The following is a 15,858-nucleotide window of genomic DNA, read 5'->3' on the forward strand; positions in this document are numbered from 1 at the left end:
TGCGTTTTGATTAAGAGAGCCGCAACTCCGCGAAAGAGCAAGGGAGTAGAGACGAGTTAAGAATGGAAGAAAGTTGGAGCAAGAGAAAAGCGGCGTAGATACGGTTGGCGAGCTTTGAGTAATTGTCGGCTTATGACTGTCAGATCATCAGTGAGTCTGTCTTCCCTCCCTGTGCTCCCGTGACGGTCAGGAATCGAGATAAACCGCGAGGGCGCGCATCACTTATATTCCAACAGGAGGACGATCGTCCAAATGTTTTTCTTTTTCTCCTTCTTATCAGTCTCGAATTGATACAAAATTGCACAAGCTTTTTTCATTCTATTATTATATGTTACTCTCTGATTAATATTTGTCCAGTGTGATTGGAGCTGCGACGAGCAGCTTTACAGGCCTTGGACGAAATTTCACCTTGGCGAAAATCACTGGTGGAATAGGAGCGAATGAAAAGTAGCAAGTGCATAAGACGAGGAATTCGAATCCTTAGCTGCGGATACTTGCTAGGAGATTGCTGAGGAGGTTGGGACGAGTAAGTGGTGGTTTTGACAGGGGGATGCTCTGATACGATTTCACGCTGGATTTCCCTAAGATCTCCGCTAAGGAGACCTTTAACCCTCCCCTTTTACCCCTCCCCAAGGTTCACCCTTCTGTGTGTAGCATATCAGGAATCCTTCGCTGTGTGGCCAGCTGTCTTTTCCAATGTAGTCGATTTCGTAACTAATTCATTATCACTGCGAGGAATAGCCTTACACCGGAGAAGCAATTTTTCTTGAATAAACATTCACGAGTATCTGATGTATATAATACATAGATATGTGTGCATATATAAGAAAAGCAGACCATTCGAGCGGAGGGTGGGTGGATGCGGCTTTGGGATACGTCTCTTTGCATTCGCGATTTCCTAGTTTAATCTGGCTCATCTGGCTCTCGAAGGTTCAGTTTGCATCGATCTCCCTAAATATTTCAGATCGGTCCGCGAGCAAGTGGGGTATATATATATATATGTGTGTGTGTATATAGGTATATCTAAATCCAACGTATTCCTTGGCCGGGGGGTCAGGTTTTGGCAAAACCCTCGCGGATTAGGAGCGTCCATGTTGCGCGTATATCTGTTTTAAGGATGCATGCACAGTACCTTAGGTCCTTCTGTATTGGTGAGATTCTGCAGCGGCGAGTGTGCGTTCCTGTATGAACACCCTTATGGCTTAAGCTATAAGGCTAAGGCCGAGGCTCTCCTCTGGGATTACTACGTCATTCTGTAGGACTCTCCGGTCGCCGGAAGGATCAGCTCTCTTCCTTCTGAGGATTTCGCACAGGACTCCCTGCCTGGCTCTCCTAAATCAGGTTGTCAGCCTCGGGCTGACTGATTTTGACTAGCGACACTTTTTACCGCTCGCTCCGCTTCGCAAAATCTTCCAACAATTTTCCAGATTTATCGGAGGGGCCACCCTCCCGAATCCCAAACTCAATTTTCCTCCTCCACCCTTTTTGCTAAAAATTCAGATAAGGGATTAGCCGGTAGGTGAGTGAATTTTTCAAGAGTCAGCACGGCTGATAAATCCATCGAATGGGCAAGACAATAATGGACGACCGGAAACTGTCCTCTCGACACGCTATCTAAATCATCCCCCAATGAGCTGGTGCTTACAATAACTCGTTACCGAAAATCCAAATTAAGCTCCTTAGCTGAGAAATTTACGAGACGTTCGCCCTCTTTGCTTCTCTTCTTGGCTCCCACTCACCCCCCCGAGCGCAGTTTACCAAAGTAATTTTAATCTTAGTCGCGTACAGTGCGTACGCCAATCCTCACATATACACTATAGAATGGCGTCTATGTGTGCTTTGACATATATGCGTTCGGTAGAATATATTCACAGACGTATACCATAGTGGAGTATGATACAAGTGGCGCGTATAACTAGCGTAAAATTTAGAGAGGCGAATTTAAGGCACGCACACACACACACACACACACAAACACGCAAACATGGAAGGTAATACTTGCGCAGGATGGTGTAGCTTACGCGTGTGCAGGCTTCGATGGAGAAAGATGCGTGCCGAGGGGAGAAACGTAGCTCGTCCCTCTCTTATTCTCCACCTTGTATAAGAGCTTATTCACTAAGCGTCTTAGGCCAAGTTTTCACCCTTGCCTCTTCCATCCCGCAGCATTGGAAAACGGGTACCTACCAACACCGCTAACAATTGCCTATTCCTCGCTAACTCGTCCGCTCAAATTTCCCTTTTCCACTTATTATCGTGTCTCTTTAATTTCTTCCATACTATCCATATCATTTTTATTCTTTACTTATTCTATCGAAGCAGTAACGTCTTAACAGGATAAAACACTGTCTTTTAAATCGTGCCTAACAATTTTTTAATAGTTACTGCTATCAAGTATAGCAGCCATGATATGTCAATTGTTTAAATGTTTGTTGCAATTTAGTTTAATTCTAACGTTAAAAAAAGTACTAATATTCACTATAAAATCTAACGTAGATTTGTAAATTGCTCAACGATTGAGGATATGTCCATTCATTACTAACAGTTAAATGTAATTTTTATTGAAAAATTCTATCAGTTTACATATAAAGTGTATCCAGCTTATGACTGCATGCATGGGAAGGGACTTTAAATGGTAAAAGTAGATTAAAAGGGAATGATTTGTTTAGTAGTTTTCAAATATTTCTGGCGCGCAAGAGGAAAGAAACAGAGTAGGATCGAAGAGTTAAGCGAATTGGCTAACGCCTAGATTTGGAGGGTTTCGTCGCGTGGCCAGTGATCTTATAAGTTACTAGTCGGAAGGTTATCTCATTACGTCTTATCTGCTGCTTTCGCTCGCGCGAGCTCACGATACATCAGAGCTTCAATCTCACGCGAGCTTATAAGGACGGGTTCCGTGCACGCTGAGGGGGCTACAATATATGTATATATATAGCAAAACACACATGCTTATTATTGAGACAATCCTCGATGCACGTTTAATCGATTGCGATGGGCCAATTGTGAAAAATATCAGTATTGATACAGATACTCAATTGGATTTATTCACTGAACGATCAAGTTATGAAAAAGTTGTTTCGGGGTCTTTCGAGAATAGCTCGTGTTTATTATTCGAACAATCCTTGATATTCGTTTAATCGATTGCGATGGACCAGTAGCAAAATATATCAATATCTGATATATTTTTAACTGGAATTTCAATGGAATATTAAATTAATATAAAAGTTGTTCCGGAGTCCTTGCAAGGATCGCTCGTATTTGTTAAGACGCTAAATGAAGTCGGAACCGAACGAGATAGAACCGCGGTGGTTCCAGCAGATAGAGACTTGGAAAAAGTTGGTCCCTTATCATAAAAGGCCGACATCCGCCGGATCAGTCTGAGATACGAAAACACCACCCACACTTTACTTCTATCGTTCATGCTTAGCCAAGTTCCCGCAGACCGGATACTATGGTAAGAGATCGTGTAACAATCGTAAGTTAGATGGGTGGTGCCGGTGTACGTCCAGTGGCTTCATTAAAACGTCGACGATAAGGAAGAAGGAAGGATCGGGAGGCTGAATTTTTGATTAAAACATATTTCAGTATATTTTCTTTCAAATGTTATTACTGTATATATACTGCGAGTCGTTTTATGTACTGTATTCATATCTCGCAAATCCTGTAAAAGATCTTTCGTGAAAACAAATATAATTCTCTTTCCGTGGATGTGGCTTCGTTCTACACTCTGATTCTATTCTAAGAGATTATTCGGAATCGTCTTGGATTACCCAGTCACCAAGACGAAGAGGAAACCTTAGTATCGAAGTCCCGCATGAACCACGGCTCGACTGACTTACAAGTGTATGGGGGTTCGGGAGCATTCAATGATTTGCAAATTGATACTAACAAACTATTTAGCGATCGATTGGATTGCATTCCCGAAGACGCGGAGGCTCGAGAGCTCCATGATCGGAATGTTAGATAAAAAGGAGAATATATAGTACACTATATTTATTTATTATATCATCGATTCTAAATTTATTCGGATTTTCATTTAACCCATCTCACGGTTTGTATGCGATTTAAAGAACTTGATTTGCAAATTGATACTAATAAATTATTTAGCAATAAATTGTAATTGTATTTCTGATGAAGATGCAAAGGTTCGAGAGTTCCATGATCGGTGCCACGTATTAAATAAAGATCGGGGAGAATAGAATACTATATACGTAACATGGTCGATTTTAAGTCAACTGGTATTTTCATTTAACCGACCCCACTTCCTGCCTATGATTTAGGGAGCTCCCGCTAATCTGCCCGCGAAGTAATCATCTTTCTGGGATGCTTGGGGTTGAATACGCGGAAAGAAATATTCAGTGAAGATTTTCAGTCTCCCACTCATTTTTTCGTTGTTCGCACTTGGCGAAAGGCCATTATCATGCCAACGCGCAGGGTTGGTGATCGCGGGGTGTCGAAAAATATGCTCCAACTTTTTATCTTGTATCTGCACCAGTGACTTGGCATTGGGTGCAGAAGGCGTCTCGTTAATTTATCGGACGGAGCGATGCGGAGCGTCTCGTTTACTTCGAGAAGCATGCTTACAAAAGACTTAAATAACTTTTACGAGTATAATTTCTGTCGATAAGTCGAACAAGTTTGCCGAGACATCCGTACAGTTGATCATTAAATACACTTTCCACGGTTAAAGGGGTGGTGTGTGTGGGGGTGGTGGGAGGTAAAGATTAAAAAAAATATTTAAAACATATCAAACAAATCATTATATTTCTCTTGAAATTCTTGAACGTTATTCAAGTTCGGGATGATGAATTTGAAAATCAACGGTGGTGGAAAATTGGTGCGTTAAATGAAAAAAGAAACCCACTGTGCAGGGAGTGGCTGCTGGTTCTCAGGGCTTGTCGTACGGATGAATCTTATCTTACCGCAAGAACTGTCAAAGACGAAGCGGTCTGACGCTTCCGTCGTGTTTCCTGCGTAGCGTAAACGGGGAGATAACGGAAGTGTGATAGGGCTTGCACCAGAAATGAGAAATGTCTTTGCTACTGAAGAGATTAAAGATTTCTTTTGCCCGCTAGTGGCTCTTCTTAACGCGCTTTTTTACCACAGTATAAATTATGTGTCACATATATTACTATATAATATATATATATATAAGAAGCATAAGTTTTGGTCCAGGAGCTTTATCGTGATCTTTTGTACGTTTGGGTAATTGGCAGTCGAGTGAGCCTGCTAATATAGCGAGCGCTTAATACGACCTGCCGCGACTAAACCCTGCGGCGTAAAAGCCCACCTTAAACCAGCTGATCCCGGCACAAAGACGACGCAAGGACAGTGCCCCTTAATGAAAACTATACGTCCCTGGATTAAGGTGACCACCGGTCAGCTCCCTAGCACGACCTGTCTTATGCAACCAGGGGAGGACAGAGACTCTATGGCGTTGAACCTATTAGATGGAAGTTTGGGCATTAATACCTAATATCGTGCCGTCCACGGTAAATCCTTTGTTGGTCATCTTGGCAGAGACTTAGCACCTCGCATCACGACTCGACACCGCTTATCAATCCTCAATGGCAGTTTTCCCAATTGCATTACGCAGTCAGCTAATAAATTCGTAATATTGCTTTATATATATATATATATATATATATATAAGCTCATTGGGGTGTACGATGAAATATTCAGGAAGAAAGTATTAATCGTATCTATATGTATATATCTCTTTCTCTCTCTTTCCCAAGTCTTTCGAGCTAGCTCTCCATTTCCTTGCTTTTTGAGAAGTCTGGGATTATGACTTCGAGTGGGATAGACTCTGGGACTTAAGTCAGGGTTACAGAAGGATCGCAGCTATTGTGCCACCGTTCGGCTCCCATTGTCTCGGGATAGACGAGTGGATCTGCATATGCTTAGCATTGGAGTTAGACTTCTCGCTGCGATCTTCAACTCCACGAATCATCCGAAGCTTCAAACGTTCGCAAGCTGCCTCTCTATTGTCAGTGAATTATCGAAACTCGTCTCCGGTTTCTAGCTTTGTCGCTATATTCACAATACACCACCCTGTTTTATTCTTTATTCTTCGATAACCCCGATTCGTCTAATATTTCTCCTTTCTTTTGCAGGAAAGAATCTTCCTGTACACTGCGTCGTGGAAACGATACACAATATAGTGGAGAGTCATGTGACTGGTTCACGTGAAAATTGGCGGAGGCCTCAAGTCGAGACGGATTCCTACGTTATTATACCCGTGGCTATGCCTTTCCAGGTGAGATTCCTCGACTCCCTAATCATTATTATTATTAAGCTTATAAAACTGTCAGTTGCACCATTGCATGATTATGAACGTTTTACAGGATTTGGTGGGTGAAGCTTTAGTTCGTTTAGGATACTCCAGTGATCTGATTCCTAGCGCCAGGGGCAGTATCGTTATAAGGAATTGGAAGCCACTACCGATGGAGAAAGTGGCTGATGGACCACTATTAACGGTAGGCGACATTTTAGCCGAGCTAACATCCGTCGCGACGCTGAAGATTCAAGTTTACCGATCTAGACCGCCACCTCCTAGTCCAGCTGCCGAAGTCAGGAACAAATTGTTGAGATTGCTGCTCCTGCACAGTCACGCGCTTCTTGTATCGGCTGGTTGTCCCTTGGATGAGGTAAGAATTTCAATATATTCTTTAATTTTATACTATATATACAAATGAAATGTTATATCTAACATAGTAACATAAAATACATCTAAATTGATCAAATGAAGAAATCGTTTATTACTAAGTAAATGTCTAATCGAAAATGATTAATATTGATTAAATTAATCAAAATTAATTTGAATTAAGAATGTCTAAGAATAGATTAAGAAGATGAAGAATAAATTCAGTTTTTAAATAGGAAGAAGTAATTTTCTTGATAATAGCTTATTCATTCTCTTTGTGTAGCTATAATAATAGATACGTGCAATTAAAAAGAAGAAGGAAAGATGGGGGGGGGGGGGGGGGGGATTGTGGCGAGAGTACCGCGCGCTTAAAAATTTATCAAATGTAAATCTAGCCCGAGAGTGTTTGTCGTCGGGGTACCTAATCTCATTAAGAAGTCCTCCGGTCGGTGCTCTTGTACCTTCCCAAGAACCACAGTGGTAATCTTCGGTAGAGTCTTGCTCGCGGCTCGCTGATCCTCGCCTTAAATAAATGCTCTCTTGGTTTCGAGTCACCAATGAAAAAGCCGCCAGAGAATCGTCCTGTTTTTTACCTGCTTGTATAGTCGTATACCATTGCCTCTATCGATTTCTCCTAATAAAGTTCAAATAATCCGTTTGAGATAAGCTTGATATACGCATATAGCGAATAGTACAAAGAAAGAGAATAGGGGTGCATATATCTACGAGCTGTCCATTTCATATGATTTGCACGTTGTTGCATTATACCGCGGGAAAATTTGTACAAAGATTTCTTCTCTCTCTCTCTCTCTCTCTACGTCTATCTACCTTCCGTAAATTGAGAAAGTCCTCTGTGTAAAGTTTGAAAACATCCGATTTTTACGAGCATCGAAGGCAATAAGGCGCAGGCGTGCCCTTCCGATAGCGGAAGATCTCATGGCGTGTGATAGGATTACCCTTTACTCAACTAAATTCGCAGCCTTCATCAAAAGCCCCCTCGAAGCTGCTGGCATTATCTAAGTGCACTCTCTTTGAAGATCCTACAGCTACCCAGCCCCGAACTTTAATGCCGCTCGCGGTGGTCTATGATTACCAATTTTCCGTGGCAGACATTTCCTGCTGAAATTTCGGCCCGTTGGCTAATGGCGAACGACAACGATGGCGAACGCAATCTTGGCCTCTCTGGATCTTGCCTAATCTGCCAATCAGGTTCATCCAGGACTCTCAGCTGCTTCTGCGTCTCCTTTCGATTTTCCTTCGACTATAATTAAATATTAATAGGATATAGCTGTATCAAGTAATACTATAATACTTCTCTCTTACTTCATTTATTATTACCCCACCCCCTATATTATCTTCAATTGAGAATAATAGATGTAAAACAATTCCTATATTAAATTAAAAAATCATCATGCATCCAAACCTATTCGATTATATCGAGTATGCTCGCGTCAAGCAATTATCACTGTTTTAAAAATAAATCGCCAACTTCTGTAAGCAGGTTACTGTTGACGATTTACACTCTAATCTCTTTAAACGTGTGTCGCACAGAATAAAATTTACTACCAGCTTGACAAAGTGAATCAGCTGACTAACTACGTCATCTTAATAATAAGTCAATATAAAGCTGAGATTTTATTCGCTAAGCTGTCCCGTCAGATAACTCTCGGTGTCACTGTCCAAAGAAACGCTTTCGTCATAATAATATAGCCACTTTGGCCGACTATTTTATAGTTTATTCGACGTTTCTATGATTTCGATAATTTTGCTCATATTTGGGTAGCAAAGTGTTTTTTCAGAGAGTGCACGATGTACGTACGAGTTATTGTGGGACGATCGATAAGATTTACGCGAAAGATAGCAACGCAAGAAGGCCCGAAGATGCTGAAATATAGGGTTTGCGATGCGCTCGCGACTGATTTATTGCCATCCCGCTGACGGATCAGCCAAACTGACTACGTCATCCTCGCGAATATTCAGTGCGTGTAAATCAGGCTCAACCTCAGCGTCGCCTTAGATAAGCTGGCGTTTGGAAGTCGCTGTTTGTCGACCAGTTACGGACACCTCGCACGGCTGCTTTAATAACGAACAATTACGTACAAGGTCGTAAAATTCATAGCCGTAGATCGCACTCTTACCGAACCCTAAGATGCTTCGGAAAGATTAAACTGCATTAAGCTGTCTGAATTGATTTACTCTCTGTATAGCCGTAATTAAGCGATACGAAATTTTACAATGTTCCACACAGTTGTTCTTAGCGGTTGGGATTAGCATGCCTGAAATGTTTATTTCGTCAAAGTGGCGAAATAATATAGCGATTAAAGCGAGATCGAGCAAGAGGAAGTTGATTTTCTTTTGCGAAACTTTCTAGAAAACTGCTCAAACAATGATAAAAGATTTAAGCCAGCAGAGTTCCCCCGTTGGGAGCGCTTAACCGCGAGGTTTGCCAAGCGAGTGATTAAGTACGGGGTTGTAAAACTCGGGCGCGCACAGATGAGGATTGAAGAAGAAGGTGATGATGAGACGTGGGGATAATTATATTGTGTACAGTATCCGCGCTACCATGGCGCTACGGATTCGCAGAGATTACCTCGTTGCAAGCTTTGGCGTCGTTGCCTGATCCCCCCCGTGTGTCTGTTTGTTCTTATAAATCACCGCGAGATAAGGCACACGCGCGCGATCATACTACTTCCTACGACTCGGAACTTTTCCATAATCTGACTGCTTAATGCCATGCCCCGCCCCGGCCAGGCCGCGCCAAAGACACTCGACGCGCGTCACCGCAACTATACCAGCAAAACCGGAGCAAGAAGCTCGCTGACCTTCGCACCATTCTCGCATTCGCGAAAACAGACCAGGACGATCCAAATATAATCATTTTGCAAATCATTTCAATTGCTCATTTAATAATGTATATATATATGTTTCTTGTGCAAACCGCGTTGCAGTTCTTTCAAATATTCGTGCAATTTTTGAAACGCGAATATAAGTAAACTCTTGGTGGAAACAAAACAGGACAACTCAAATAACATTGCGGAAAACCATTTGACTTGTTCATTAATAATAGATATATGTATATCAAATGTCCAACAGAGGATTACACAAATTATATAGTATCGAGCCTAAATAATTAATTAACTTTGAAAAACATTATTACTTCAAAATAAACACGCGATTGTAACGCAAACTCATTTCTTTGGGGTATCATTTTATAATTACTTTACGCTTACAGTTGACCTTACTATCGCTCTGTCGCGGTGGTAATGACTTGTCCGAAGAAACCAAAAGGAACTTTGAATCTTGGTTGCAACAACAGCAGCTGGGTCTCGGTTTGAATCCAATCGTTCCTACGAGTAATCATCACCATCATCATACTCAAAGTCCTCAGCCAGACAGCGGTGGTCCCATAGGTCCAGGCAGTGGTCCCATTGGTCCCCCGCATCCAGCACTCATGCAGTACTCCCACAAGACACGGATGAGGACCAGTTTCGATCCGGAACTTGAATTGCCGCGACTGCAACGCTGGTTCAGCGAGAATCAGCATCCATCGCGTCAGCAGATTCAGCATTACGTCACTGAACTCAACTCTCTGGAATCTAGGCGAGGAAGAAAACCATTGGACGTTAACAACGTGGTCTATTGGTTCAAGAATGCGAGGGCGGCGCAGAAGAGGGCCGAGACCAGAGGGATCAATGGCTACAGTCCACCTGGACATAGTCCACGAGGTGCTAGCGTCGTTAGCGAGGACTGTTCCGACGAAGAGGAGGATTCTCGTCATCAGGTAGGTACCTATAGTATCCACACATAGATAGTATACTTGTACACGAATATCAATATATATAGCTACTACATTGAATTTGATTCCAGTCAGCATCCCCCTCCCCCTGTCCACCGAGCAGTCCCCCGGTGGGTCCGCTTTCCCTCACGACAAGACCAGAGGACAATCAACCCCCATCCACAGCTCCGTCATCGCTGAAGCAGGATGACGCCAGAGTCTCGTCAGGCTCCGACGATGAGGAAGCAAGGCCAACCGGACCGATACATCAAGGATTCTCCCTGGTTCCGAGCCCCATGTTCGGCCATGGCATCGTTTACATGTCTCCGTATCTGCCCCCACGTGGTGGTACCGGTTGTCCAACCAGCATGCTCGACGAGAGGAGGAAGCGAAACCGAACCTTCATCGACCCTGTAACGGAAGTTCCGCGACTCGAGAATTGGTTTACCCATAATACTCATCCTAGCCATGCGGTAAGTTCAAATAAAAATATACAGAATTCGATAGTTAAAACTACCCTAAGCATTTGGATGAAATAGCATCTGTATCTCTGTAATTTTTAGGAGATATTAAAATTTTTAATGGGACCTTTCGGGTAAGTTTTATATTTTACATTCAGAAAGGTTTTACGCAAAATTTTCATGACTCTGGCAGTTACGGAGATAAACCTTCGTGTATTTACGCTTTGAAATGTTTTATCTGTTGTATCCCATAAACCTATTATTTATACGTAATAAGTACATTGTACCTAGTTTATCTATATACCAATACAGCAACACCATTAAAATAAATATCTCAACCCAAATTGTGGACTTTTCGTTTATAATTTCAGTTGATCCTCAAGTATACCGAAGAATTAAATCGATTGGCATATCGACAAAAATTTCCGAGACTCGAGCCGAAGAACGTTCAATTTTGGTTCAAAAATCGGAGGGCCAAGTGCAAGCGACTGAAGATGACGTTTCTAGAGGGCGAGTCACCGCAACCGCATCCATATCACGCAGATTAGTTCAGCTTATCGAGCAATGTTAATTAGAGGACGCCAGGTGGACACCCTTGCCACCACCAAGGAAGTCGCGCGATTAAACGATCTGTTATTCCTCATTAATATCGTTGAAGCGTGGCTTCTTCGCTATGCGAAGCCGCTATTTCCTTGTAATTATCGCGTAACAATTAATCTAATTATTATGAACATTGATTAGTGTACAAACGAGAATGATGTCGAATAAAACTGTACGTCAAGATCGTTCGCATTATCATTTATGACAATGACCCAACTGTCCCATAATTTCTATCCAAAAAAATAATAATAATAAACAAGAGTCCAGCAAGCGAGCGTCAGTCTCATAATTAAGAGGGTTCATCAATGGTACATATATATACTATATCTGAATAAGACATCAGATGTAGAGAGCGCAAGATGACACATATATTATTTCTATTTGCGATAAAGCCCATATATATCGACACTTATCGGTGTCTACTGTCTAAAAGGACCGTATATATGTATACCTATATATATATATATATATATATGTATGTAGACGTGTCCTTACAGTATAGAGTGTACGTATGAATTATACGGGAAGCATACACAATGCGCGGACCCCGGCCAAAATTCTGCCGTTAAGATAAGACAGCTTGGCTGTCATCGAAGCACACAACCCTAACTCAAACGTCACAATAGTCGATGAGTCCCTTCGCGAAGCATCGTGCAATCAAATATCTCCGTCTCGATGCGGTTTATTTCGTCGCTACGTTATTGGACATTTTCAGGCTAGTGGAACTGATCGCGAACTGTCTCTATAAGCTTCCGGTCCTGTATTATAAAAATTATTAAGTATAATTACCAGTGTGAATATTCCAAAATAACGTATACCACGGTGTACCACGTTACAGACATATTTCTGACTATAAGGGATGAAAAATTCGAAAAGGCTTAAGTTGTATTTGGACTATGGTTGGAAAGGAAGAAGACCGAGCGATTAAAGGTGAATCGGTCGCTGGGCGAAGGTGAAGCACCAGATAGGAAAGTTTTACCTCGGTTTAAGCCAAAGAGTAAGGCACAAAGATGACGAGGGGATATCGCCATCATCTATGATACTCGCCTTACAGAACGTGCTTCGGAAAGCTCGTCGAAAGGTCGGCCCGGATTTAATGAGGATAGGCGGATTTGTCCAATTAAAACGTCTTACAAGGATCCATTCGGTAGGAGCTTGTTCGCAAAACATTGAATCCGAACTCTGTCACGGCAATTGTTCTTATCCTCAATCGCGCCGCATTCCTTCTCTATCAATGCAATTCTCTTGTTAGCGTTTCCATTATTCAAGTATTTTCTCGTAAAGTCATATGCTACTCTCTCTCTCTCTCTCTCTCTCTCTCTCTCTCTCTCTCTCTCTCTCTCTCTTTCTCTTTCTATCCCTCTCACTCGAATGACGAGTGAAAAGATGTGGAAGAAAAAAATGGATATCGTGATCAAAATATAGCACCGTTATGCATATATAGTATAATATACAGTGGATTGGTCGGGTTTGTGCCAATGGACGTGAGACGTTTTAATCCAAAGGGGAAGCGAAAAGAGAAAAGAGTGTTTGGACGGATAAGAAAATTGAGCAAGAAAATTTAAAGAATGGAGAAATTTAAGGCAAAGTAGCGATGAGGTCTTATGAAAATCTGAGAGTCAGCAGCCTCAAGGATCATCCTTATATCTGATTTTAATTTGTCAGACGTCAGAGGTACAATTTAAAGCGCGCTCCCTGCTAATAAATCGTTACGAGTATAGACTATCTCTTTCTCTCTCTCTTTCTCCCTCTTCCCTCTCTTTGTAGGAAAAGCTCAATACGTTTTTCAATTATTGATGAAAGTTGCTAATTTCATTGGTGCGAGTGACAAAGTGGTGAATGTTGGGCAGCGTTGAAAACGGATGAAGAAGTTTGGCCTCGTAGTAGGGTAGCTAATGTTGCATGTATACACGATCTAATCATATTTTCGTTGCTCTCGATCGTAATGCGACAAGCATATACGCGAGACGTGGTTACAGTGGCTCCAAAGGAGCATTGTATGTGCTATGGCATTCACAGTACGTTCTTATCTTTCTATCCGGGGAGCTGTCAGCAAAGTTCCTGAATAATAACAGACAACGAGAGAGCAATGGATAGAGAGAGAGAGAGAGAGAGAGAGAGAGGAACGCGAACGAAGCGAGCTATTCTCCTATCAGCCGCGGCTAGGATATACCTAACTATTCTGTTTGCCTGCAACTGCCGGACGTTTCGCTAAAGATAATGTTGTTTAGGGTGGTTAGATTGTTGGATGCGATAGATAAGAAGAAGAAAAAAAATGAAAAAAAATCATCCCAGACTATTCCGAGCTTACAGTGCATTCATTTCATATTACCGCAACTGTACGGAACAATAAGAGAACGCGAAATGCAAATTTATCGGGAAATATGAAAGGACGATTGATGAAGGGGGTTAACTGGAGATATAATGGAAGCACCGAATCGAATAAGAAGTCAGGGAGAAGCTGAAGGGCGAATGCGATAAAGAAGGAGAGTTTGAGATCTCGCAAATTAGCCGCAGGATTGGCCTCATAATCCTTGAGGGATGCAAAGGTTGTCGGGATTTTCTCTTTCTCTCGAATCGGCCGAGGGCTGTAGATGAGGTCGCGTAAACGGTTCTCGGTCCCCTTCTTATTCTTTAATCCTCCTGCCGCTTCCACTCGCGATTCTGCAAAAATTACGAGCAGTGGGGGTGGCGTTTCTGGCCCAAGCCGAACACCGATTGAAAGTAACGAGCCGTGGAAAAACGCTCTCCGATTCCCACTGTTGGACCGTGTCTAGCTACCCCCTAATCCAACAGACCCACCGAACTATACCTAATCCCGTTAATTTATTAACACCCCACCACGAGAGGGCTTTCTGTGATTTTAGCGAGAACCACTCGGGAATGGCTGAAGATTTCCAGAATCGCCCTGCTGGAGCAGCAAATCCAGGTCTGCGTGTACTTTTCCGAGCTCAGGGGAGCTTCGTGCTGGTAAAAAGTATTTCGAGCGTGCTTATGGAAGGGCGGAAAATATTGGATGTAATACGCTTAATTGATCTATGGCTAAATATTGCGTGGTCGAGCAGCCATTGAGTTCCGAAGAGTGGCTGTTTAGCTGGTCGATTAAACATGATCCACCCCAATTGTCATCCAACTATGGGAAAGTAGAAAAAGAGCGATATATAAAGAGAGAGATTACGATTTACCAGCAAAAAATATAAAATACACGAAACACAGAGATCTACCGCGTCTGCGCTTGCCAGATGAAAGATGAGACCTTATGTGAAGCGATGGCGATTCGCAGTTTTCGCGGTTGTAAATAAAAGAGATTCTTGTAATGGGTTTCGGGTGATGAGGATGAGGAGGGAGGAAGAAGGTGAGAGAGAGTGAGAGAGAGAGAGGGGGGAGAGGGGTCAGGCTGAGCCCTTAGGGGGTAACGGCCCCTTCTTACCTTATATATATATATATATATATATATATATACTCATAGATGAAAGCGCAGAAACACACAGGCACGTATAGCTATTAAGTTGGATGTTAGGTTATTGTGGCCTGTTCGTATATCGGCAGGCTCGCGTCCGTTTGCTATATATATACAGTTAATTCCTTAACCCTTATAGAGACGTTGGAGAAAATTTAGAGAGCCTAAACCTGGAACTCTGTCATCCCCCTCCTTCCACCTTTATAAATATATATATATACCTCCCTGAAAGGCGTCTTTCTTGACAAGGAAGTCCGCGCAAACGCCACGCTATGGCGCTCTGCGCCCGACGACCGGGCTGCAGGAACAACGAAGAGCGGCAAAGACGCCACACGCAAGGAATACCAGGTGCTCCTGGGATCTTGGCGGCATCTTACGCCCGGACGATACATAATTTATGTCGCGCTCTGCCGGGCTTAAGACAGTATTAAGATCGACCGAGCGCCAACGACCAACCCTTATTTCTCCCAGCTCCGCTCTGCTTCACTTATCTATATCTGCAGACCGCTTCTCTACTATACTATATATATATATATATATATATATATACATATACATATACAGTGGTTAGTATACTATATGTAGAATCGAACGTGAGAAATCGAAAGCATCCCCCTCCCTCTCGCGTCGATTGCTCATTTACGGACCGCGAGAGAATCCTTCGTAATTCCGTTGCTTATCTTCATTATTTATCGAACGCCAAAATGTTATTTTTCGCGCAGCTTATATCAAATTCGAATTTATCGTTCCTCGTTATTGTAATAATTAAGAGGAACGTTAGCCCGGTATATTTTCAGTCCTTCGGATGGGATTAGGAAAAGTTATGATATTGTTGGAGAGAAACTATATAGAGAACGTAAGAAAGCCTGCCCCCAGCACGTATATGTATGTGTGTGTACATATATATATATATATATAT

At 42.4% G+C, this 15,858-nt stretch overlaps 1 protein-coding gene across 1 annotated transcript in view; it reads left to right on the forward strand.

Moving 5' to 3' along the window:
* The window catches only part of dve (SATB1_N and homeodomain domain-containing protein dve), a 34,616-nt gene extending 22,972 nt beyond the window's left edge, over positions 1–11,644 (forward strand). Inside the window, exons 3-7 of the mRNA XM_066744727.1 lie at positions 6,114–6,256; positions 6,345–6,647; positions 9,876–10,424; positions 10,511–10,891; positions 11,251–11,644. Of these exons, the coding sequence (XP_066600824.1) occupies positions 6,114–6,256; positions 6,345–6,647; positions 9,876–10,424; positions 10,511–10,891; positions 11,251–11,427 (1,553 nt within the window). The 3' untranslated portion in view covers positions 11,428–11,644. The remainder of the gene's footprint in view (positions 1–6,113; positions 6,257–6,344; positions 6,648–9,875; positions 10,425–10,510; positions 10,892–11,250) is intronic.
* Positions 11,645–15,858: the final 4,214 nt, after the last annotated feature.

This window comes from Prorops nasuta, unplaced genomic scaffold (genome assembly GCF_024137725.1).
Source record: "Prorops nasuta isolate Cenicafe-Biocafe unplaced genomic scaffold, Cenicafe_Pnas_1.2 PNAS00050, whole genome shotgun sequence".
Taxonomy (NCBI): domain Eukaryota; kingdom Metazoa; phylum Arthropoda; class Insecta; order Hymenoptera; family Bethylidae; genus Prorops; species Prorops nasuta.